General features: G+C 38.4%; 1 protein-coding gene across 8 annotated transcripts in view; it reads left to right on the top strand.

Moving 5' to 3' along the window:
• Positions 1-22,792, top strand: part of sec31a (SEC31 homolog A, COPII coat complex component) — a 35,362-nt gene that overhangs the window by 8,908 nt on the left and 3,662 nt on the right. For 2 of the 8 annotated variants that reach the window (XM_067434075.1, XM_067434068.1), the window contains 17 exons: positions 1,614-1,713; positions 1,803-1,964; positions 2,053-2,205; positions 2,295-2,525; positions 2,619-2,693; positions 2,798-2,845; positions 5,245-5,431; positions 5,608-5,786; positions 6,918-7,044; positions 8,220-8,365; positions 8,482-8,655; positions 13,199-13,411; positions 13,522-13,617; positions 16,672-16,765; positions 18,801-19,139; positions 20,699-20,731; positions 21,864-21,922. In XM_067434075.1, the coding sequence (XP_067290176.1) occupies positions 1,614-1,713; positions 1,803-1,964; positions 2,053-2,205; positions 2,295-2,525; positions 2,619-2,693; positions 2,798-2,845; positions 5,245-5,431; positions 5,608-5,786; positions 6,918-7,044; positions 8,220-8,365; positions 8,482-8,655; positions 13,199-13,411; positions 13,522-13,617; positions 16,672-16,765; positions 18,801-19,139; positions 20,699-20,731; positions 21,864-21,922 (2,416 nt within the window). The remainder of the gene's footprint in view (positions 1-1,613; positions 1,714-1,802; positions 1,965-2,052; positions 2,206-2,294; positions 2,526-2,618; positions 2,694-2,797; positions 2,846-5,244; positions 5,432-5,607; positions 5,787-6,917; positions 7,045-8,219; positions 8,366-8,481; positions 8,656-13,198; positions 13,412-13,521; positions 13,618-16,671; positions 16,766-18,800; positions 19,140-20,698; positions 20,732-21,863; positions 21,923-22,792) is intronic. The other 6 variants (XM_067434070.1, XM_067434072.1, XM_067434071.1 and 3 more) reach the window with 6 other exon arrangements.

Below are 22,792 nucleotides of genomic sequence, written 5' to 3'. Positions count from 1 at the left end.
TCACCTTACAGCTATGTCATTACTTTAGGTTGAGCATATCTCAATTGATTATACGGCTGACACCTGGACCATGGTTTTAGGCACATTGTGACCTTCCAGGTTGCAGAACTGCATTTTTCTTTATCGACGAAAACAAGTCTTTGCATTTTCCCAGGGTGCTGGTTGTCCACCTCACCAATCCTGATTTGTAATAAAGAATACAAGTGCACACACACACAGGGCTAGACTGGGGCTAAAATTCAGCCTATACATAATAAAAAACATAAAAAATGTAAAACACTGATATCTGTCTTTCATTAGGCTCTCATTGATATAACATTTACAATTCATTAAAACTATTAAAAAGGTCATAAAACATTTAAAGAGAAAAATGATCCTTTAATTACCCTAAATAAATGTTATTTGTAGTTAAAATGTAGTTTCATTTAACTGTAAGATCATGAAGTCACAAGTAAAACCATGCTCCTCATTAATAAATAATAATAAACTATTGAATTTGTAATAAAAAATATCGTAAACACATGTAGGCCTAGATGATACGAAAACAGCCTCTATAGAAATGATTTATATTTAACATTTCAACATATGTCAACATTTTTAATTAATAACTACATTTCAAAACAGCATATTTCTACGTAGCTGCAAGGTAAATTGTTATAAAGGTGTGGTGGTGCTAGCTAGTTTGTAGTTGTGTGTATTGGCGTTAACCTCGTCATGTATTTACATGCTCGTGGCTGTTTTCAGCTGATTCACCACAGAACCTGTGACGTTCCCATATCACACGACTGTATAAAACACAATTCAGAGTCAAAGTGCCGGTTTATGACTTTATAGAGTATCAGAAACGCAGCGCACGTTCCTGAGTGGCAGCGCTGTGCGGATATTGTCTTTTCTTTTTCCATGTGCTCAAAAAAAATAATAGCGCCTTATTTGGAGGAGGGGAGGTCTCTCTTACTTTGACCTGTCAATTCAGAAGACAAACCAATGGGCCGCTCTTCCTGCATGATGGGCCAGTCCGTGGCAAAAAAACACAAAAATGTGTTTCGGCCCTACGGGAAAATGCCTGATTACCAGTCTAGCCCTGCACACACATAGATACACAGTTCCAAAGTTGGGGATGGTGGAGCTCTTGCTCTAAACAGGAAACTTTCCCAAAACATACTGATACCATGTTCTTTTTCTCAGTAAGAGGTGCAGACAATAGCTGTGTCTCATTTCGTTAAATTTCGAAGGCTGCATCCTCCGGAGGACACGTCCTGTGTAGGATGCAGTATACGGAGTGTCCTCATTCAGAATTAAACGAGACGTTCTTCGTAGTATGTCATAATGTTACGCCTGATCATATTGAAATATATGACAAAAACACATACAGTGGCATTTTGGCCCCATATGTAGATTTCTGCTGTCATTCTAACTACTAGGCTGCTTCATGCATTGCAATTGTGTGCTCTCAAGGCATGGTTTTACTAAGCGGGTGACGTACATTTATAATGTCAGCTTCCACATTGTTAAAACAACCATCAAGCTATTATCCGATGCAATACATATTGCACACCCCTAACCCTCTATGAGTCTTTCTCTATGCTTATCTGTTTGTGTGTGTGTGTTTTCAGAGGTATCTTGTCTATAGCGTGGAGTGTAGCAGATCCAGAGCTGCTTCTGAGCTGTGGGAAAGATAACAGGATCCTGTGCTGGAACCCAAACACGGCGGAGGTGAGACTTTAGTTGTTTGAAGAAAACTGTGGCGCCGCCAATATTCTGAGCGGTATAACATTATGCAATGTCCTCCTGTTACCTGTCAGGTCCTGTATGAGCTGCCCACCAGTGCACAGTGGTGTTTTGACATCCAGTGGTGCCCGAGGAACCCGGCTGTGCTCTCTGCTGCTGCCTTTGATGGGCATATCAGCATCTACTCCATTATGGGAGGAAGCAATGATAATGCCAATAATTTACAGGCTGAACAGGTACAACTGAACTCTGAATGCAAACATTCTCATACACTAGCATGAATATTGAACTCACAGTTGCTCCTGATCTCCTTTGGGTAAATAGTTAAGTAGCTCATTCGGAAATATGGATCCTTTTGGTACGGGGAAGACGCTCCCACCTTTACAACTGCCTCAGCCCACCTCCTCCCAGAGCACCATCACTCCTCTGAAGAAACCCCCCAAATGGATCCGTAGACCAGTCGGTGCATCTTTTGCAGTAAGTGACCGCAGATCTAACGTTGTGCATTTTAGACCCCCTAAACTTAGTGTGCCTGGTTTAATTCAGCTTTGTGTTTTTGTGAACAGTTTGGTGGAAAGCTAGTCACTTTGGACAACATCAAGCCATCGGCCCAACAGCCCCAGCAGACTTCTGCCCATGTTGTGCATGTCAGTCAGGTTGTGACCGAAACCGATTTCCTTGATCGATCAAACCAACTTCAGGCAACACTCACTGCTGGAAATTTCCTTGAGTACTGCCAAACCAAGATTGAAGCTGCTCGGAATGAATTTGAGAAGACCATTTGGTCTTTTCTGAAGGTAGGACACGAGAATAATCCTTAAACTTGCGTATTTGTGTTGCTAGAACCGCTTGTATTTGTCAAGGTGTAACCAATATATTTATGTTCTCAGGTGAACTTTGAAGAGGATGCACGTGGCAAATATTTGGAACTTTTGGGATACAAGAAGGAAGAGCTCACCCTAAAGGTATTTATTGTGTGTTCACAGTGTAGGTTGTAGTGTGAATATCTGAATGTGCTTTTTTGAGTGTCAGATTGTAGGCCTTGATTCGTTTCTCTTGTGGTTTTCAGATTGCATCAGCGTTAGAAGGAAACAGCAAATCTGATGTGGCTGATGTGGTAAGTGCACGAGTTATTGCGTTTTAGCTAAAGGTTCTATTTCTATTTCCTTTCTATTTCTGCGTCTTGTTTAAGTATCCTCTGGATTCAAGTTCAGCATGTTTGACTTCATAATGGGTTTTTGAGAACTAGATAAAAATATACGTTTGAATTAATAATATAAAACAAGACTGGAACACAAACCCCTTTTCTCCCCTTTGTTTCATGAACTTCCCTCTTAGGAAGGAGAAGTGAAAAAAATATTTAAATAAGAAACTTACACAGTAAAAAACTGTTCAAGCAACTATTTTTCTATAAATCAAACAAAGTTGAATATACACTGAGCCAAAACATTATGACCAGTCTCAGGTGACACGAATATCATTATCATCTTTTTACAAGGTCACATGTTAAGGTCTGGGTAGATTATATGGTAAGCAAACAATCAGTTCTTGTCATCAAAATGTGGGACACAGGAGAAATGGCCAGGAATAAACATCTGAGTGACTTTGACCAGGACCAAATTGTTATGGAAAGGCGACTGGGTCAAAGTATCTCTGAAACATCAAGGTACGTTGGTTAATCCCAGTTGGCAGTGGGGAGAATTTTCTAGCAGTGGTTCGAAGAGGGACAAACCTCAAACCAGCCACAGGGTGTTGGGCATCCATGGCTCGTTGATGCAAAAGGACAACTAAGGCTGTCCTGTCTGGTCCAATAGAAGGTCACACAAAAATGATGGTTATGGGAGGAATCTATCACATCACACAGTGCAACACAATCTGCTGCTGAGTGCCTATGATGATCCCTATCCGCTGTCAAAAGTGCCTACAATGGGCACGTTAGCATCAAAACTGGATCTTGGAGCAGTGGAAAAAGGTCACCTAGTCCGATGAGTGCTGTTTTCTTTTACATCACATTGGATGGCCTTGTACATTTGCACTGTTTGCCTAGAGATGTGATGGCACTGTGGGACTACATTGAGCCGGTGGAGGAAGTGTTTGACACATTCTGCATGTGATCTACTGCCGATGTACAAATGAAAGAACACAGATGCAGCTGGATCATCTCCATAATGACCTACACGATCTACCAAGAGCAGTGCAATTTAGCATCCGTTTTTTTGGTCTGTCAATAATGGTGCAGATACCAGTAAATTTACAAGTGCAAAAAATCACCTTATGTGATTCATTTAAATACTCTGTCTCCTCCCATAAATTTCCTTCATAACAACTCCTTCAAATGCATATACAAGAAGGTCAGCCACAAAAATAATCCTGTCCACACCTTTTTCGGGGCAAATTTTTCACTGTGTGTCTTTTGTAAATCCTGACAATAGTTTTTTAACGCCAAAAAAGGGTTTGTGCTGGCCCAAGCTGTTAGTTAATCTGGCCCTTGGTCTCTGAATGAACCTTTGCTTTACCCACAGTTGTCCCCAGTGACAGAACCCTGAGACCTCAATCACATCCCTCATACCCCTTTTCCACCAGAAAGAACTGGGTGCAAGTTCAGAGCCAGTGCTAGTGTCAGTTCTAAGTTGGTTCGACTTGAGAGCCTTTAAGAACCAGTTTGGCGTTTCACGTGCTAGAGAGCCACCACAGAGTTAAGTTATAGGTTTTACGTCACTGTATATGTCTCACTAGCGTTTTAGCAATGCTAGCGAGGCAGCGGGAAATACAAACACACCAGGCTTGTTCGAGATGCATCGGCGTTGCACAGGCCGATCCGTGTATGATATCAAAATACCGTGTGAGCGATTCAAAAGCATAAGGTGTCGTATGCGCTCCCTGTACTTTGATGTCATACGGCGATCGGTCTGCACAGCGCGCGCCGATGCATCTGGAATGAGCCTAATTCACTCAATGACTCATGGCTTTATGATCCTTCATCGGCATCAAAACGCCGCGAATCCATGATTTGAATAGACGGAGATTTCAATCCAGCAGCTGTAAACTAGATCAGCTGCTATTTAAAAAATGGCGGTCACAACTTTGTGTTCGTCTTGTTGATCATGGTAACACCGCCTCCAGCCGGTGACACAAGCGGTTCTTACTTCTAGCCCAGCAATGTTTAGTGCTACTTAAGAACCACTTTTCCTGGCTCGGAAGTGCTGCTTTGGCTGTGGAAACACAAAGAACCGATTTGAAACTAGGCTCTGGCTCCAATTTAGCACCAGCACTAAATTGGGGGAAAAGAGGTATCAGTGGACTTTACCCCACCATCTTGATCTCACCTTCTGCTTTGATCAGACACCACCAGTGGACATTGCCTCTTCTGGTTATAAGTCCTCCTCCAGAGCAGTCACAGACCTTGTCCCTCTTCACACCTCCAACTTGTCAGCAACAGTCCAAACATGGTCTGGGATCTTTGGATCTGAATCAGCGGAATCTACTTCCATTTACTTATATTTTTTTCTTACCCAGGTTGAAGACAAAAACCTTGCAGAGGAAGAAGCAGAACCTCCCGCCACAGAGACACCTGACCTAGATGAGATTCCAGTTGATGATGAAGAATCTGTTGATGATGAAGAACCTATTATTGAGGAGACATCCAAAATAGAAGTTACTCCAGCTCTAACCTCTGAGGCCATTGACCTCAAAGTTAGCCAGGGCAAGTTTCTGTTTAAATGTTTGTGACATAGGAACCCTACCTGATTATATACCCTATCCTACCCTATATAAATAGTTGATTGATCAAATAACATTGAGAGTTAAATTCTACTAAGGGAACTTGAATTTTTACTTTTAATGAAATTATTAATTTTACATGGTTGCTGTGTGTTTCAGATATTGACGGGCTGATCACCCAAGCACTGCTCACTGGGGATTACGAAGCTGCTGTTAATCTCTGTCTCCATGACAATCGAATGGCTGATGGCATCATCCTGGCTATTGCTGGTGGTCCTGAGCTTCTGGCAAAGACTCAGAAGAAATACTTCACCAAATCTCAGAGCAAAATCTCTAAGGTGAGGCCTGAGGGCTTGGCATTGACACAAATGTCACATTTCGGTTTCGATTCACAAGCATTCATTTCCATTTTGATTTGATTAATTGGGACCGTTAGTTTAAGTACATGGCAAATTTCCTAACTAAACTAACACTGTAAAACAATACAGGGTATCCCAGTTGGTTCATTACTATAACATTAAATGCTGGCCATAAAATGCAAATTCTGTAATAAAAAAATTACATATTTATTTTAACATTCATTAAATATTAAGAACAGATTAAGTAAAAAATACTATGAATATGCATATACTGTAGTGGATATATTTAGCAAAATTCTCCTCTTTAGTGTTAATTTTTCTAGCTAACAAACAAGCTTTGGACAGCAAATGGCTTTTGCAAGGTAAATATAATATTACTTGTCATTTCGCCCCTTTCATCCCACTAAATTACCATAAAATGACCAGAATGACTTTAGCAGTAAATACACCAAAATACTGGTAAATATTGTGATGTCAGTCATTGAAAATTATCTTTAAATGTTGCGCCGTTGTCTTTAATCGCCCACATTTACCGGTATTTTTAAAAATGTCATGTTCACACATGATCTCTTACCAGTAATTTACCATTAATGACCATATGTTAAAAAGTTGTTTTATTGAAGTCTTTCAGCCGTTGAAACTCGGAAAAACTACAAAGCTTTGTTCATTCATCAACTGAAAACAGCATAGACTGATAGATTGATTCTTTGTATTTAAGAATCGATTTTGGTTCTTTAAAATGAGTTAAATTAGTTTTTACCCAGTTACCACTACTGTCCTTCTGTACTTATATGGCTTATGAATAGATAAGAGAAGTGTCCTTTTCATATATTTTTTTTGGACCAGACCTAAAACCAGTCCCTTGATGTTTCCTGTTTATAGTTAGTTATTGAATTAATAAAAAATGTAGTTTCAAAACATGGAAAAGGTGTTTTTGTTTGTTTTTTTTTTTTGTTTTTTTTACTTTTTTTTTTTTTTACATTTTTCACTTCAGGCTCTCAGATGTGTCCTGGATGTTTGTTATTGTAACCTGAAAGACCTTCTAGTTGATCTGTTTATCTGAAATGCATGTCTTTTACTAAATTAATGTAGGATCTCAATGTATTTTAGCTCATTAGTGCCGTGGTGATGAAGGACTGGACGGATATTTTGGAGACATGTGACCTCAAGAACTGGAAGGAAGCTTTGGCTGCAGTAATGACTTTCGCCAAGCCAGAGGAGTTCTCCTCACTATGTGGTGAGTCTGCTGTCTTTTCATAAGGTATCAAAAGTTTACATTACAGCTTGACAACATTAGACTTAATGATTGCTTGTCTGATGAGGTCAAACATAATATGATGAACTCATGCTACATGGCTGTCTAATAGTGTAGCCAGGTTCACACATTGTCCATGATTTGGCTGTCTAAAAATATTCCTCTGACCCTAGGCCAACATCTTTGTTTTTTTTCTTTTCAAGAGAAGCCATTATCAAAATTAACGCTACAGATTGTACAGCATTTCTATCCCGCATGTAAATGCAGCTCACAGTCACCGAACAACGTCACTGAGTGATGCAAAAGTCTGGACGAGTCTTCTTGTGTACGCCCGTTTTTACCACGTCTTGACTGTCGTAGTCTAACATTAAAGGGTTATAGTTCACCCAAAAATGAAAATTCTGTGCAAAAAAACAACTAAATAACTACTTATATAGTAATGGCCGATATCAAAACACTTCTTCCTGAAGCTTTGGAGCATTATGAATCAGTGTATCGATTCATGATTCAGCTCGCGTGTCAAACTGCCAAACTGTTGAAATCACATGACTTTGGCGATCCCAACCAATGATTCGATACACTGTTTCATAACTTTACGAAGCAGTGATTTGCAGATGGCCATTACTATACAAGTCGTTTTTTAGTTGGGTTTTTTTCACACAAAAACTATTCTTGAGAGTTGCTAGACGACACTCACGGGCAGATTAGATTTGCTGCCGCTCGGGTGCGTCTAGATTTCTAGGCTACAAGAGTCCAGCACACTGTAAAGTCTCCTCCAGATCATCCCAAAGACTTTCAATGACTTTAAGATCTGGACTCAGATGTGCCAATTCATGTGTGAAACTAATTCTTCATGCTCCCTCCCAACCTAAAATTGTAGTCCTGGACTATGGCCATGATGTGTCTTCCCATGGTTGTTTAAGAAATTAAAAGCTACACAATCCATCCGTTATGGTTAGAAGAACTGTTGCCAAACATATAACATGCTAGAAACATAATAGTCACTGCAATAATGATCCAGTCATTGACTTTTACATTTTTTTAATGTATATTATATATCGCCCAGTCTTAGTTTTGGTTACTCCATTCAACTATTGTCATGGCCAGTTGACTGCATTTAATGTTTAATTGAATATGAATGTTTGTTCTTCCTGCAGGTCTGCTGGGCTCCAGGCTGGATGCTTCAGAGGACGCGGCGCTGCAGGCTCAGGCCTGTCTCTGCTATATCTGCGCAGGCACAGTAGAGCAGCTGGTCGCCTACTGGGCCAAAGCGCAGGACTCCAAAAGCCCACTGTCACTGCAGGTGCTACTAACACAAGACGTTGTAGTTGATGTTGTTGTTGTGATTTGAACACATGAGCATTGGAATATGGTTAAGTGGATTGATTTTAGCTGTATGGTTATCACCTGTATTTGCAGGAGCTGGTGGAGAAGGTGGTGGTCCTGCAGAGAGCTGTAGTGAGGGCAAAGGGTTGTGTTTCCCCTGATATGGGTGCACTGCTGGCAGAGAAGATGAATCAATATGCCAGTCTACTGGCGTCTCAGGGCAGCTTACAGACTGCCATATCCTACCTTCCCACCAACACTGAGCAGGTAATCATTTTATTGTACAGGAAATGTTCCTTAAAGGTGCAGCAAATGTCTGTTTTCAGGCCTTTACACTCCAAGGTCTCAAGTGCTGGAAAGCTTCTCCGCGTGTGTGCGTGTGCACGCGTGTACACGCGTGCGTGTGTGTGTATATAAAAACAAAAAGGGGAAAAAAATGACAATCACATACAAAATTGCATAAAACTTGAACTAAAATGGAAAAAAAGAAAATATTAATTATAAACTACTGTAGTCAGTGTGTGTGTGTATATATATATATATATATATATATATATATATATATATATATATATATATATATATATATATATATATATATATATATATATATATATATATATATATATATATATATATATATATTTATATATATATATAATACAGTATTGTTCAAAATAATAGCAGTACAATGTGACTAACCAAATGAGACCCAGCATTCATGATATGCACGCTCTTAAGGCTGTGCAATTGGGCAATTAGTTGAATTAGTTGAAAGGGGTGTGTTCAAAAAAATAGCAGTGTGGCATTCAATCACTGAGGTCATCAATTTTGTGAAGAAACAGGTGTGAATCAGGTGGCCCCTATTTAAGGATGAAGCCAACACTTGTTGAACATGCATTTGAAAGCTGAGGAAAATGGGTTGTTCAGAAGAACAACGTACTTTGATTAAAAAGTTGATTAGAGAGGGGAAAACCTATAAAGAGGTGCAAAAAATGATAGGCTGTGACGTGGAAGAAAACGGAAGACAACCATCAAAATGGATAGAAGAATAACCAGAATGGCAAAGGCTCAGCCAATGATCACCTCCAGGATGATCAAAGACAGTCTGGAGTTACCTGTAAGTACTGTGACAGTTAGAAGACGTCTGTGTGAAGCTAATCTATTTTCAAGAATCCCCCGCAAAGTCCCTCTGTTAAAAAAAAGGCATGTGCAGAAGAGGTTACAATTTGCCAAAGAACACATCAACTGGCCTAAAGAGAAATGGAGGAACATTTTGTGGACTGATGAGAGTAAAATTGTTCTTTTTGGGTCCAAGGGCCACAGGCAGTTTGTGAGACGACCCCCAAACTCTGAATTCAAGCCACAGTACACAGTGAAGACAGTGAAGCATGGAGGTGCAAGCATCATGATATGGGCATGTTTCTCCTACTATGGTGTTGGGCCTATTTATCGCATACCAGGGATCATGGATCAGTTTGCATATGTTAAAATACTTGAAGAGGTCATGTTGCCCTATGCTGAAGAGGACATGCCCTTGAAACGGTTGTTTCAACAAGACAATGACCCAAAACACACTAGTAAACGGGCAAAGTCTTGGTTCCAAACCAACAAAATTAATGTTATGGAGTGGCCAGCCCAATCTCCAGACCTTAATCCAATTGAGAACTTGTGGGGTGATATCAAACATGCCGTTTCTGAAGCAAAACCAAGAAATGTGAATGAATTGTGGAATGTTGTTAAAGAATCATGGAGTGGAATAACAGCTGAGAGGTGCCACAAGTTGGTTGACTCCATGCCACACAGATGTCAAGCAGTTTTAAAAAACTGTGGTCATACAACTAAATATTAGTTTAGTGATTCACAGGATTGCTAAATCCCAGGAAAAAAAAATGTTTGTACAAAATAGTTTTGAGTTTGTACAGTCAAAGGTAGACACTGCTATTTTTTTGAACACACCCCTTTCAACTAATTGCCCAATTGCACAGCCTTAAGAGCGTGCATATCATGAATGCTGGGTCTTGTTTGTTTTCTGACAATCTACTGAACCTACTGGTAACTTGTTTGCCACGTAGCAATAAAAAATATACTAAAAACCTTGATTATTCTGGTTAGTCACATTGTACTGCTATTATTTTGAACAAGACTATATATATATATAATATATATATATATATATATATATATATACATACACACACAGTGCCCACCACAACTATTGGCACCCCTGTTTAAGATGTGGTCGTGGACTTCTAAAAATTCTCCTTTTTTTTTTAAACAACATTGAACCAAAATGCAAAAAAAGAGAAAAATCCTACCTTTCGTTTAAGTACATTACCTTGGTGGTAAAAAAATCACACATTTGGAAAGAAAAAAAAACCTTGAAATCATGTGTCCCACAATTATTGGCACCCCTGATGTTAATACTTTGTTCCACCCCCTTTTGCCAACAAGAGATCACTTCATCTTCTCCTATAACATTTCACAAGATTGGAGAACACCGAGAGAGGGATCTTTGACTATTCTTCTTTGCACAATCTTTCTAGATCATAGTGTCATGGGTCATCTCTTATGCACTCTCTTCTTTAGCTCGCCCCACAGGTTTTCGATTGGGTAATGAAATGGCCATGGGAGGACCTTGAGTTTGTGACTGCTGAACCATTTTTGTGTAGATTTTGCCACATGTTTTGGATCATTATCCTGGTGATGACGACCCATCTTCAGCTTTTTTGGCAGAGGCCATCAGGTTTTTATTTAAAATGTCCTGGTAGTTCAAAGCATTCATAATGCCATGCAGCCTAACAAGGTTCCCAGGGCCTTTGGAAGAGAAACAGGCCCACAGCATCACAGATCGTCCACCATACTTCACGGTGGGCATGAGGTGCTTTTTGGCATACTAATCTTTTGTTTTACGCCAGACACACTTAGAGTGTCTGTTGCCAAAAGCTCAATCTTAGTCTCATCTGACCAAAGCACACGATCCCAGTTGAAGTCCCAGTACCGCTTAGCAAACTCCAGACGTTTACGCTTGTGAGTGTTAGTGAGAAAAGGCTTTTTCCTTACATGCCTCCCAAACAGCTTGTTGGCATGTAGAGAGCATCTGATGGTTGTTTTGGAGACTGTGACCCCAAGATTCCTCTCTTTGATGCAATTCTGTGACAGTGAGCTTAGGACATTTTTTTACTTCACTTACCATCTTCCTCACTATGTGTTGTGGCAAGATAAATTTGGGACCTCTTCCAGCCTTGTTTGTCACTGTTTAGTTGTTTAAACTTCTTAATGATTCCTCTGACTATAGATACGGAGAAGTTAAGGCGAGTGGCTATTTTCTTGTAGCCATTGCCTGACTTATGAAGGTCGACACACATCTGCCTTTCTTGAATGGTGTGTTTTCTTGTCTTTGCCATGTTGACAAATGGGTAAGAGAATGAGGCCTCTGTGTCACATCATATTTATACCCCAGGGAAGCAGGAATTTCCTAGATACCCTAACCAACTTTAGCAACTACAGAAAAATATATTTAGAAAAAAATAAATTAAATTTTTCAGAGGAATTGTTATGGGTACCAATAATTGTGGGACACATGATTTCAAGGTTGTTGTTTTTTTTCCTAAATGTGGGATTTTTTACCACCAAAGTAATGTACTTAAATGAAAAGTTGAATTTTTCTCTTTTTTTGCATTTGGGTTCTATGTTGTTGTTTTTTATATATATATATATATATATATATATATATATATATATATATATATATATATATATATATATATATATATATATTACTGAATTTTAATTAATTTTCCCTTGAAAAAGTGAAGTAAGGGATTACTCTTATTTTTCTGTAATTTAATTACAGTTACTTCACAAGTATTTGAACTAAATATAATTATACATAATAAAATAGTGGAATTAACATTGACATTTAAAGTCTAACTTTAAAATGCATGTTTTCATGTATCTTTCTCACATTTGTAATACATTGGTCAGTTAATAAGAGTAATTTATGTAGTTTTATATTAATTTGAATGAATTAAAAGCCATTTCATGTCTAACCTTGAATTGCTTAACTCGGTTGATATAGGATTTTGAACGTAATTAAAAGTAATAAGTAATTAAATACTTTTTGGAGAGAGTAATTTGTACAGTAATCTAATTACACTATTGAAGATGTAATTAGTAACTAGTAATTAATTACTTTTTTAGAGTAACTTATCCAACACTGATACACAAAGAGTCTACAGTAATTTGTTAATAATACTAAAATAACACTTATGTTTGCTAAATATTTAAAATAAAATGCAAGAATGCAACCAAATGGTGGTTATAACGGAGACTATTACGTTTTCTAAATAATTTGTCCTCACAGTAATTTTGTGATCTTTGTCTCACAACTCAAGTATGAGAGTGATAAGAGATAAAGTCAAAAAGTTTTATTAATTTCCATAAATCTGTTGGCATTGACAGCTTAGTTAATTTAAAATTCATTTATTGGGATGCATAAAAAATTATCACTGAACCGCATGCATGACGATTTTAAATATTTTGGACTGAAAATAGTAAAAATTTTAAATGGGAAAATACGGTTACTCTATTTTAAGGTGTCATTTTTACATTGTAATCTTATAATATATAAAGGAAGTATGTGCATATGTTTTGCAACATTAATGTTAACTAATAATCAATTAATTGTTAATTTTAATGAAATTGTGTCGGAGTGGAAGGGAGTCTCACGGACACTGGCCTCTTGTGTGCTTTGAGGCACCGTTTGTTGCAGTGTCTATAAGGGTTGATGATTGTTTTGTCCTTGTAGATTGCTGTGCAGCAGTTGCGAGATCGTTTGAGCAGAGCTCTGGGACAACAGCAGCAGCAGCAGCAGCAACAACAGCAGCCTGTAGCCACAGTGCCTGGAATGCAGAACATGCACCAAACAGTTCCTGCTGCTGCACCCGTGCAGACATACACACAACCTCAACCTCCACAGGGCCCCGCACAACCCGCTGCGCCGCCTCAGTATTACCAACAGGTACAAGATACACTCGCATACAGCTGAGAAAAACACACGCAGGTACATTATTTGACTCACCAGAGGCCATCCAGTGGCCGATACTAGCGTGTGTTTGTGTTTGTGTTCAGGGTAGAACTGCCACAACTGTCACATCCTGGAGTAACCAAACCCCAACAGCTCTGCCCAGTGTTCCTCACCAGCTAGTGCCTGCTGCAGACCCGCAGGTACAGACAGACAGAGCTGTGCCCGCGCTGCTCACACTCACAGATACCGGCTCTACATACCGCATAAGCAATAATGAATCTACAAACCAGTATTGTTGGTGGTTTAGGAGATTCCCCCACTTCCATGTAAAGCGCTTTGAGTACCCAGAAAAGCGCTATATAAATATAACAAATTATTATTATTAAAATATTTACAAACATTATAAACATGTATTTTAGTTCTCCTCACTCTACACCACATCCTTTAAATGGAATGGTATTAAGAACAGGAGTGAGACATAGAGAAATATAGAAAAAAAACTTAAATTATAGTGGCATATAAGTTTTATTTAAAGCAAACCTGAAACTACCAGCATTTGGGAAGTGTGCTATACCACTGAACTTGTGCTCCCATACATCTCTCATTCGACAAATTCAAATGTGTGAGCTTTGTGTTTTGCATGCCTGCCATTAATTGCATTATAAAAGCTGCTTTGAAATATAAGTCGCAGCACATTTCAGATGATAAAAAAGGGACTTATTTCGTGTAAATACAGTACCACTGAATGTCTATCACTAGCTACCCAAATAGTCTCACTGGCTACTGTGGTGTGATGTTACTCCAGTGTTTATGTATTTAATAACTTCTTATCACTGATCATCAAACCTCCTCTGTTCCACTGACACAGTGGAGTTGTTCAAGTCTTACAGCATATCAAACACCCCATCCAACCTTTAGATTCCAGACTGTTGTCCTGCGTCTTCGTCTTTTGTGCAAACTTTACATCGCAACAGCTCCTCAGTTGCTTTTTTCCAAGGACGATCATTTTAAAATCATTCACATCTATACATGTGATTGTTAAAGATATTTTATGCTGAAGCTATTTTGTTCACTACTCCATGAACGCAGTCAGAATTTTTTGACAATTTAATGTCGATGGTTTGTAAAATTAGACTGTCAACATGTTTCTCTATGAAATATGCCGTGTGTGCAATTCATGACAGGAGAAACTAGTTAGCTGTCAGATGCACCCTTATGTAAATAGTAACATATTTTTTTGCATTTAACCGAATAACCAAGTGTAATAATATGTTGTACAAATACACTTGCGTTCAAAAGTTTGGGGTCAGTATTTTCTTTTTTTTCCATGGTTTCCACAAAAATATTATGTTTTCAACAATGATAATAATCAGAAATGTTTCTTAAGGATCAAATAGGATCAGTAGCCTATAAAATCTAGACGCAACTCCCCGTTGGCTTGCGAGTTTAAAAAAACAAACTCTAGTCAGGCCAATCACATCGTGTATAGAGTCGGTGGGTAGGCTTAACATAATGACGGCAGAGTTGCTACTGTTCTGCTTGAATTCCCTGCTACTTCCCTGCTAAGAACGGGACTGAAGTCATTCGTGAAAATGTGTTCAGTGTTTTGCCGACTGGATACGGCAAACATTTTAATCTTATCAACTAGCTCCGCTGGTGAGAAAATGCATGGGACTCAGCCACAACCCGCTTGTGATTGTTGTCTCAGCACTGATAGCGCTCTGGTTGGTTGTAGCGCTATCCTATTGTGTGCAGAGAGAATTTGTAAGACAACCGTTCATCACGCCCCTCGGATTGAACCCTGTCAATGGTGTGTTCCCAGACCTAACATCTTGATGTGGGTCTGGTTTGTCAAACTATCAAATCAGCATATTGTAGAATGATTTCTGGAGGAACATTTAACACTGAAGACTGGAGTAATGATTCTGGAAATTCAGCTTTGCCATCACAGGAAAAAATATATTTTAAAATATACTAACCGGGCACTTTACTTGAAACACTTTTTCTTGTTGCACTTGTGCTTGTTAACACATCTAATCAGCCAATCACATAGCAGCAACTCAATGCGTATAGGCATGTAGATATGATCAAGACAATCTGCTGAAGTTCAAACTTAGCATCAGAACGGGGAAGAAACGTGACTTTTAACCTGGCATGTTTGTTGGTCTGAGTATTTGAGAAACTGCCAATTTACTGAGATTTTCTCACACAACCATCTTTAGGGTTTACCATATAGAAGAATGGTCAGAAAAAGAGAAAATATCCAGTGAGCGGCAATTCTGCGGGTAAAAATGCCTTCATGCCAGAGGTCAGAAGAGAAAGGCCAGACTGTTTTAAGCTTATAGAAAGTTAACAGTATTTCAAATAACCAGCAAGTTGTACAGAAAAGCATCTCTGAACACACAACTTTAAAAAAAAAAGCACACAAGCTACGTCAGCAAAAGACACACCGGTGCAACTCCTGTCAGCTGAGAACAGCAAACTGAGACTACAATTCACTCAACAAAGACTCAACAAAACTCGACAATGGAAGATTAAAAAAAAAATCCTGGTCAGATGAGTCTGGATTTCTGCTGCGATATTCAGATGGAAGGATCAGAATTTGGAGGAACCCACATGAAGCATGGATCCATCCTGCCTTGTATCAGCAGTTCAGCCTGCTTCCGGTGGTCTAAAAGTGTGAGGGATATTTTCTTGGCACACTTTGGGTCCCTTAGTAGTACCAATTAAGCATTGTTTAAATGCCACAGCCCACCTGAGTATTGTTGCTGACCGTGGACTATCTTACTTCCAGCAGGATAACACGGCATGTCACAAAGCTCAAATCATCTCAAACTCGAACATGACAGAGAGTTCACTGGCCTCCACGGTCTCCAGATCTCAATCCAATAGAGCAGCTTTGGAACAGGAGGTTCACATCATGGATGTGCAGCCGACAAATCAGCAGCAACTGCGTGATGCCATCCTGTCAATATGGTTTAAAATCTTGGAGGAATCTTTCCAGCACCTGTATTTTTATTTAAAGTTACTGACGATTAATAAATACTTTAACAAATGTATTGCTCATTGTTAATTGTTAGAAAAAAAATCTTAGTATCCCCCAAACTTTTGAGTGGTAGTGTAGTATAACAACATTTAATAAAATACATATGTAGATTTGCACATCCTAGTGTTGGAGGCAGCCTGGATCATTGGATCACGCTGTGACAGAAGGCTCACTAAATACATGTACGTCTCTTTTTCTCTGTTCTCAGGCCGAGTCCACACCTCCAGCCTTTGGCCTTCAGTCTCCAGTGATGTCATCGGTACCTTCCTCCACTCCATACATGTACTCGCAGCAGTACCAGAGTAAGTGTAGAGAGACAGAAGTCCTTATTTATTTGTATATATGTGTGTGTGTGTATGTGTATATGTGTGTAGGTATGTATGTGTTTCACCAAAATAAACATATTCATGAATTGCATTTAATCGATTTAGGATATTTTCTAATATTCAAAACAGGATATTTTGACAAATTTGAATACTTTGATATTTGACTAGGTATAATTTTCGGTTGTTTATTACATTTCTGTTGTAAATCAGGTGTCGGCATTCACGGTTCAATACGCGCTGATGAATTGAGTTTTTTTTCTTTCGTTTTTTCATTTAATTAATTATTTCTATTTCTCTCTGTTTGAAATATTTCTCTCAATTAATTTCCGCTCCTTTTTAGTGTGCCTGTGAGTCAACACACTGATATGAGCAAATATCCAATCATATGCACTAAAGTTAGGGGGTGTTTACCTGTGTTTTAAAGCCTTGCCGGTTAAACATTTCATTTGCGTGCATAGGCTATGCACAGTTTTGCATTGAGCGCGTGCAGCTGCGCACTAATCATCTGTCAAACACATGTGATTACTGGACAGTCTTACTGCGCTAATACTGTCAAATACACACAAGGTTAACATACAAACACAGTCGGATATGTCTAAAGTGAAAGTATAATCGCGTGCATGAGATGTGACCACTGACCAGGTCTTCAGTTGACAGCAGCGCGGCCTAGTGAACACGCTGTCCTTTAAGGGACAGTTCACCTCTAAAATTATTTTAATAAAAAATAAAATAAAAATGCAGACAAATGTAGTTTTAATTTTAGCCTACATGTATTCATTCAATTTCATACGTAAATGCTACTGTAGGCTACATGTCTGAGCTGCCACTGTAAAGCTTTATATATATTTATTTTATATAATACAATACACTGGGAATGTGTACAAGGTTTTTTTAAGTAAAGTTTTAAGTTTAAGTCTTTTAAGTAAAATAAAGAAAGAGTATTGAAATAAATACATTTTCTCCTTAACATTTTTCTCTTCCTGTCGCCTAAGAATAGAATAGCAAAAAAAAAAAAAAAACGAACTGAAAAACCGTGGTTAAAAACCGAGGTATGTATTGAACCGTGGGCTAACTGTATTGTTCATCCCTAATATATATATAATATTAAATGTTTAACTACACCTTCCTTCATGCTCTTTCACCGTTAACCCAAGGTCTTGCGCTGGAATTCATGCTCTGCTTCTGTGAACAGTTTTTTGGAACTGTGGGGGGAATATCATAACACACAGTGACAGTGGGTAGCACTGAAGGTTCACTGAAGGCAAGAAGGTTCCCGGTTCAAGCCCTGGCCCTTTTGTATGGAGTTTGCATATTCTCCCAGAGTCTGCTTGAGTTTCCTACAGGTTTTCTTGTTTTCCCCAACAGTCCAAAGACGAGCAGGTTAGGTGTATTGGACATGCCAAATTGGCCGTTGCTGTGTGTGTATAACAATAGAATCACCACGAGTCGAATACGACTGAAATTACGTGATTGTTTAATGTCCCCGACAGCCTCTGTAGTCAAATTTAGACAATTGTTAGCAACCCGCAAAAGCTTGAATAAATTATGAAAATTATCCATTACTGGAAATTGAGTAGTTTTACTTTTTGTGAACAATGACTACACTGGTTGGTGGTGGATCATTTTGTCTTTTTGTCAGTGATCATCTGTCTGGAACACCCTTGGAAAAGCATGGAAATCTGTTCAAAACAAAACAATTCTGCTAGATCAGTGAGCGACACTTAGATTTAGTTATTCTGTTTGTGCCACCAGTGGTGCAGAAATTACAGACTTGAACTACCAAGTTTAAACTTATGCAGTGCATGATTTTTGTAAGAATGCTATAAACTCTTTGCATGAACCTTTTGCTTGTGTTTGTATTCAGATGTATGTTAACGGTTAAAGATCACTAGAGCTGTTTCAGATGTACTGAATTAATATTTACACACTTGTAACTGTGGCTGTAATGTGACTGCCTCTATAAATGACTAACTCCATTTGCCTGTTCTCTTTTCTTCCTCACGAACATCAGACTACCCCCCTGTTCAGCAGTTCACACCCGGCATCTATCAACCTGTATCTTACTCTTCCTCTATGGCCTCTCCTCTTCCTCCTCCTCCTTCATCCTCTGCTTCTGCTGCTGTCTATCCTCCACACTTCATGCATCCTGCCTCCTCTCAGCCAGCACCACCTCCTATGGTTTCTGGGCCTCCTCAGGGAGGTCAGCCTTTCTCTCCTCCACCTCTGTCTTCTGGAGTGTCTTTCCAGCATGGTGGGCCGGGGTCGCCCACAGCTTATCTTCCTCCTCCAGTAGCAAGAGCTCCAGGTACTCAGAATGAACCCGCACTGATTCCAGCCTCCCAGAGAACAGGTCTGCACACAGCATTAGTGCTAAAACATCCAAGACATGGTTGATGAAAGTGATCAATCAGTATAATACACACACACACTCACTATATATATATATATATATATATATATATATATATATATATATATATATATATATATATATATATATATATATATATATATATATATACATACCTGTCAAAAGTTAGGCTTGTGAATAAAGAATTAATTTACATTTTTTTGTTTTTGGTAGAAGACTCACTTCAGCTCACCAAGGCTACAGGGATACAAAATACAGGGAAAAAAACAGTAATGTAATGTAATAATGTACAGTGAGGAAAATAAGTATTTGAACACCCTGTTATTTTGCAAGTTCTCCCACTTGGAAATCTTGGAGGGGTCTGAAATTGTCATCGTAGGTGCATGTCCACTGTGAGACAAAATCCCCCCAAAAATCCAGAAATCAGTAGCATCATGCTTTGGGGGTGTTTTTCTGCACGTGGGACAGGGTGACCGCACTGTATTAAGGAGAGGATGACCGGGGCCATGTATTGCGAGATTTTGGGGAACAACCTCCTTCACTCAGTTAGAGCATTGAAGATGGGTCGAGGCTGGGTCTTCCAACATGACAATGACCAGAAGCACACAGCCAGAATAACCAAGGAGTGGCTCTGTAAGAAGCATATAAAGGTTCTGGCGTGGCCTAGCCAGTCTCTAGACCTAAACCCAATAGAGAATCTTTGGAGGGAGCTCAAACTCTGTGTTTCTTAGCGATACGCCAGAAACCTGTGGAGGAGCGGGCCAAAATCCCTCCTGCAATGTGTGCAAACCTGGTGAAAAACTACAGGAAACTTTTGACCTCTGTAATTGCAAACAAAGGCTACTGTACCAAATATTAACATTGATTTTCTCAGGTGTTCAAATACTAATTTGCAGCTATATCATAGAAATAATTAGTTTAAAAATCATACAGTGTGATTTCTGGATTTTTTTTTATGTCTCTCACAGTGGACATGCACCTACGATGACAATTTCAGACCCCTCCATGATTTCTGAGAGGGTGAACTTGCAAAATAGCAGGGTGTTCAAATACTTCTTTTCCTCACTGTAAATATCTGTATGAATATGTTGTAAAATGTAATCAAAGCCTGAATGTGATGCTGTGATCAAAGCTTCAAAGTTTCAGCATCATTACTCCAGTCTTCAATGTCACATGATCCTCAAGAAACATTTTGGATTATTATCAGGTGAAATTGATAGAAATTCAGCTTCACTGGAATAAATTACATTTTAAAATATATTCAGATTTTTTTTGTTTGTTTTACTGTAACTAGGATATTTGTACAAACACAATTGCCATGACAAAGGGCTATTTTTCAACTAGTACAGATGAACAGGTGGTTTGAAAGTGCTTAGCAGTTGAGTTAAACATGTTACACAACAGTTAAAAATGGTTTCCAGCGGTCACAGTTGCAGTTTATTAACATGTTGATTACATGTTTATGTTAAACTATAATCATGTTGTTCAAAAATAAGTTATTAGAAAAGTTATACATTAGCTACCTTATTTATTTACAGGAGGATTAAACCAGGACACCTGGTCTTTGGAAGGTGAATTTATAAAGAGTTACCAATCTAATATGGCGGACCATAATTGTCTAGCTCATATTATTAATAATTAATCATCTAACAATCATTTTTGGCACGTTGATGTTTTTTTTGTTTTTTTCTGAAGTTATTTTGACATGTATTAAAGGGTTAGTTCACCCAAAAATGAAATTGATGTCATTAATGACTCACCCTAATGTCGTTCGTTCCACACCTGTAAGTTCATCTTCAGAACACAGTTTGATATTTTATATTTTAGTCCCAGAGCATATGCAAGTGTATGCACACTATACTGTCCATGTCCAGAAAGCTAATTAAAACATCATCAAAGTAGTCCATATGTGACATCAGTTGGTTGATTAGAATCTCTTGAAGCATCGAAAATACATTTTGGTCCAAGAATAACAAAAGCTATGACTTTATTCAGCATTGTCTTCTCTTCCGTGTTCCTCAAATAAAGATTCAAACGGCCATGAATCAGTGAATCGATCAATGATTCGGATCGCCAATGTCACATGATTTCAGCAGTTTGATCCAAACTGCTGAAATCACATGACATTGGTGACCTTTCTGGACATGGACAGTACAGTGTGCATAGACTGAATATGCTCTGGGACTAAAATATCTTAAACTGTGTTCCGAAGATGGAACAACATTAGGTTGAGTCATTAGTGACATCAATTTCATTTTTGGGTGAACTAACCCTTCAATCACTCATTTTGAAGTTATTAATACATGTAATAATGATCTAGTGGTGGCTGAAAATAAGCAATCGTTTTGTTCTGCATTTGCATGGTAAGCAATGTAGGTCAGCGGCAACTTTCAAAACCTCACTCTGGCTTTATTAGCTTATCCTTTTACATTAGTTGTCCAATGATTGTTTGTTTTTGACATTGATTGTTTTCTTGGGTTCTTTGATGCCTGCAGAAAAATCTCTAACTAGTCCTGAGTAGCTGTGATTAAGAACCTACTTCCAATCAGTGTGATGTAATTAATAATAACAGGTCTATACTATACATTTTGAGACATGGTTTGATATCCACCTGGCATTAACCTCTCAGAGGTACAGCAGGTTGGACTGTGCATCACCACCAATTGAAATCTAATGTGAAGATCTGTTTTTGTTCTGCTTCAGGACCTCAGAACGGCTGGAACGATCCCCCCACACTGAACAGAGCATCCAAAAAGAAGAAGGTGGGTTTGATTGAAGAGTGCTTGCTCATAATGCCAGAGGTGGACAGTAACTAAGTTAATTTACTTGAGTACTGTACTTAAGTACACTTTTTGAGTATCTGTACTTTACTTGAGTATTATGTTTTCTGGAAACGTATGACTTTAACTTCACTACATTTGAAAGACAAATATTGTACTTTTTACTCCACATTTTTATCAAGGTCCTCGAAGTCAAAAGTCGTTTCTGTAGCAGCTTGGAAAGTCAGTGGAGGATTTTTTTTTTTTTCTCTTTAAAAAGTCTTTTTTTTTTTTGCTGCCTATCAGTAATCACTCTTGTAGGGTTATGTGAAATTTCCCAACAGTTTTTGAACAATGATCAGTTTTTAGATATGGAAAGTATGGAATGGAAGATGATGTTTCCTCGGCACAGTATGCGATACTTAGAACGTATATGTTTCAGTTTTCTGAAAAAATTAAAGATTAGTTAATTTGGCTTGTACCCTTGATGCATGTCTCATAAAATGTTCAAAACTGTAAATTTCTGGGAGAGAAGAGTAAACAGTTGGGAGAATATCAGATGTGTGTCAGTGTATTGGATCCGTGCATTAGGCCTTAAAGTGACAGCAGCTTTGTAACTTATATACACAAATTTAAATTTGTTTAAGTTAGTCGTATGCTAGTATATCGGATGGAGCATCACTGATCAGCTTAAACCAACATGATGGCATAATGTGCATTTATACAACAATAATAAAATAATGCGTTGACCTAAAAAAGAAAATTTACTTTTGGTACTTTTGAAAACAAATACTTCAGTACTTTTACTTAAGTATAAATCAGTTTTTACAACTTTCACTTGTAACGGAGTAATATTTGACCAGTAGTACTTTT

The sequence above is a fragment of the Pseudorasbora parva genome, chromosome 23 (genome assembly GCF_024679245.1).
Source record: "Pseudorasbora parva isolate DD20220531a chromosome 23, ASM2467924v1, whole genome shotgun sequence".
Classification (NCBI taxonomy): Eukaryota; Metazoa; Chordata; class Actinopteri; order Cypriniformes; family Gobionidae; genus Pseudorasbora; species Pseudorasbora parva.
Note: the sequence above shows the minus strand (reverse complement) of the source record. Positions and strands in the feature narration are given on the sequence as shown.